The 2,500-nt window shown below is 31.7% G+C and overlaps 1 protein-coding gene across 1 annotated transcript in view; it reads left to right on the forward strand.

Annotated features, from left to right (window-relative positions):
- The first annotated feature begins 2,084 nt into the window (after nt 1-2,084).
- LOC137648019 (uncharacterized) overlaps nt 2,085-2,500 on the forward strand; it is a 4,270-nt gene continuing 3,854 nt past the window's right edge. The window contains exon 1 of the mRNA XM_068380964.1: nt 2,085-2,500. This exon is cut by the window's right edge and continues 523 nt beyond it. Within this exon, the coding sequence (XP_068237065.1) occupies nt 2,085-2,500 (416 nt within the window).

The raw sequence follows: 2,500 nt of genomic DNA on the forward strand, positions 1-2,500 counted from the left end.
AAAACATTGAATATCCAAAGGTCTCTTAAGTACACTCAAAACAGTAGTGGGTAAGAATTCTTAAGATGTATTGAAATAACCTTTTATTACTCTTTTATACCAGGGGTACGAGGGATTACTAATTTAAATAATGGTAATTGGAATAATAAACTCTACGAAAATTAATATATTTTATATAGGTTACAAAACTTTGAAAGAATTTACATAAAAACAATATAATTCACTCGAAATATTAAGTCTGAACAAAACTTACATTAAGACAAAAATGTTACAATGTGAGAATAATATAATCACTTTAATTGGAATATTATATCTGAATAAACCCTTGACTAAGACAAAAGAAATGATATTCATAAAAAATATATAATCACTTGTTTCACTCGAAATTAAGTTGGAATACAAAATTTAAGTTCATACCTAGTGAAAATAGATAACTAGATCATGATACAAATACCTTTCACCTTACTACAGGGTCAGTTACAAAACTCTAAGAGAATTTTTATAAATACTCACTATATTTACAAAAACCCGTCACACCAAAACTTCGATATTTCACACACCACTTTTAAGAGAAAACACTGAGCTGTGTAGGAGAGAAAAGAGAGGGGGAGAGGGCTATGTCTCAAAGCTGGGATTCTATAGGTTGCCTCTATATGAAACTTAGCTACTTCCGGAAGCTTCCAGGACTGAGATCTGGTAGCATGGTGGGGTTGGCCTCAGGGTGTCAGAGTTGAATGTGTGTCGCTCTCTCGAACGCGTAATCACCCGATGAGGGACGGCTTTAACTCTAAACTAGCTCCGCCTACCCCTTAACCCAGAAATAAAAAAAAAGTAAAGAGCTAACACCAGGGCCCTCAGGAGCCTTCTAAAGCACATTGCATATAAGAAGAATTACGTATTTTCTCTCAAACATAACACAATAGCTCATAAAAATATAAAAGAACGTTATGTAAGCTCTTGATCCTATCTTGTATGGTTAAATAACACTCTCAAACATAATACTTAAGACTTCATAACAGAAATATGTGAAATAAGAAGTTAATTCATAAAATAATGTAGATTTACATATTCTGACTTGAATGAAGAATGCAATGATATTAACGACGAAAGACTTACGTAATTTACATAATAAGATTAAATCTACAATAGAGGAACCTATCTTACGGACTGGCTATTCATCTCTTTAATGCACGAATAAAATATAAATGAAATCTTTAAAAAACTACTGTAATTACACTCAACCAGCTTCATATATATATATTTATATATATATATATATATATATATATATATATATATATATATATATATATATATATATATATATATATATATATATATATATACTGTATATATATATATATATATATATATATATATATATATATATATATATATATATATATATATATATATATATTTATTTATTTATATATATATATATTTTTATATATATATATATATATATATATATATATATATATATATATATATATATATATACATATATATATATATATATATATATATATATATATATATACGTGCGACGACGTTTGAGCGCAAGACAAATAAGCGCCGGCAAAAGAGCGCCGACGTATGAGCGCAAGACACTTAAGCGCAGTAACATTTGAGCGCTGACAGTTGAGCGCCAAAATGTCTCTCTCTCTCTCTCTCTCTCTCTCTCTCTCTCTCTCTCTCTCTCTCTCTCTCTCTCTCCAATGTTAAATATAATTACAGTCGTTTGGTTATTAACATTAAAACTTGGAATTATCCCTTTTAGGAAATATAAACAAAACTTTTAGGAATGTAAACAAAACTTTCTTAAAGGGATATTACTTGAATATATTTATTTCTTGAAACCCACGGTATGGAGAAGCTAACATCTACCAAAGGAAAAATAAATTTATTACACCAAGGCTATGTTTACAGACTCGACAGAGTGCTGAAGAGTGGGAAAGAATCTTGGCGCTGTGTAATAGGAACGTGCAAAGGAAGAATATACGTTTGTGGAGATATGCACATCTGCCAGTGATCACAACCATGTGCCGGATCCTGCAAAGTCAGGTGCTAGCTTATCTATAATGAGGCTTCGTGAAAGGGCCGCAACATCAAATGATCCACCAAGACGAATCATTCAAGAGACCCAGCTTAATTTGCAACCTGAAGCAGTTGCTCTTCTTCCAAAATATAATTCCCTTCAGCGAACAGTACAAAGAAAAAGGAAATGCGAAGGACTGCCTATCTCGGCTCCAAGTGACGTAAGTGAAATAGACATACCTCAAGAACTTGTTTATACATACGCTGGAGAAAATTTCCTTGCATATGACTCTGGGATTGAAGACCCTGATCGCTCTTTTATATTTGCAACGTCTGAAAACTTGAGGATGATTAAGGAAAATAAGCATCGGATGGGAGATGGGACATTCAAGATAGCTCCTCAGCTATTTTATCAGCTATATGTGATTCACATTCAGTATAAAGGAAACGTCCTTCCAAT

This window comes from Palaemon carinicauda, chromosome 10 (genome assembly GCF_036898095.1).
Source record: "Palaemon carinicauda isolate YSFRI2023 chromosome 10, ASM3689809v2, whole genome shotgun sequence".
NCBI lineage: Eukaryota > Metazoa > Arthropoda > Malacostraca > Decapoda > Palaemonidae > Palaemon > Palaemon carinicauda.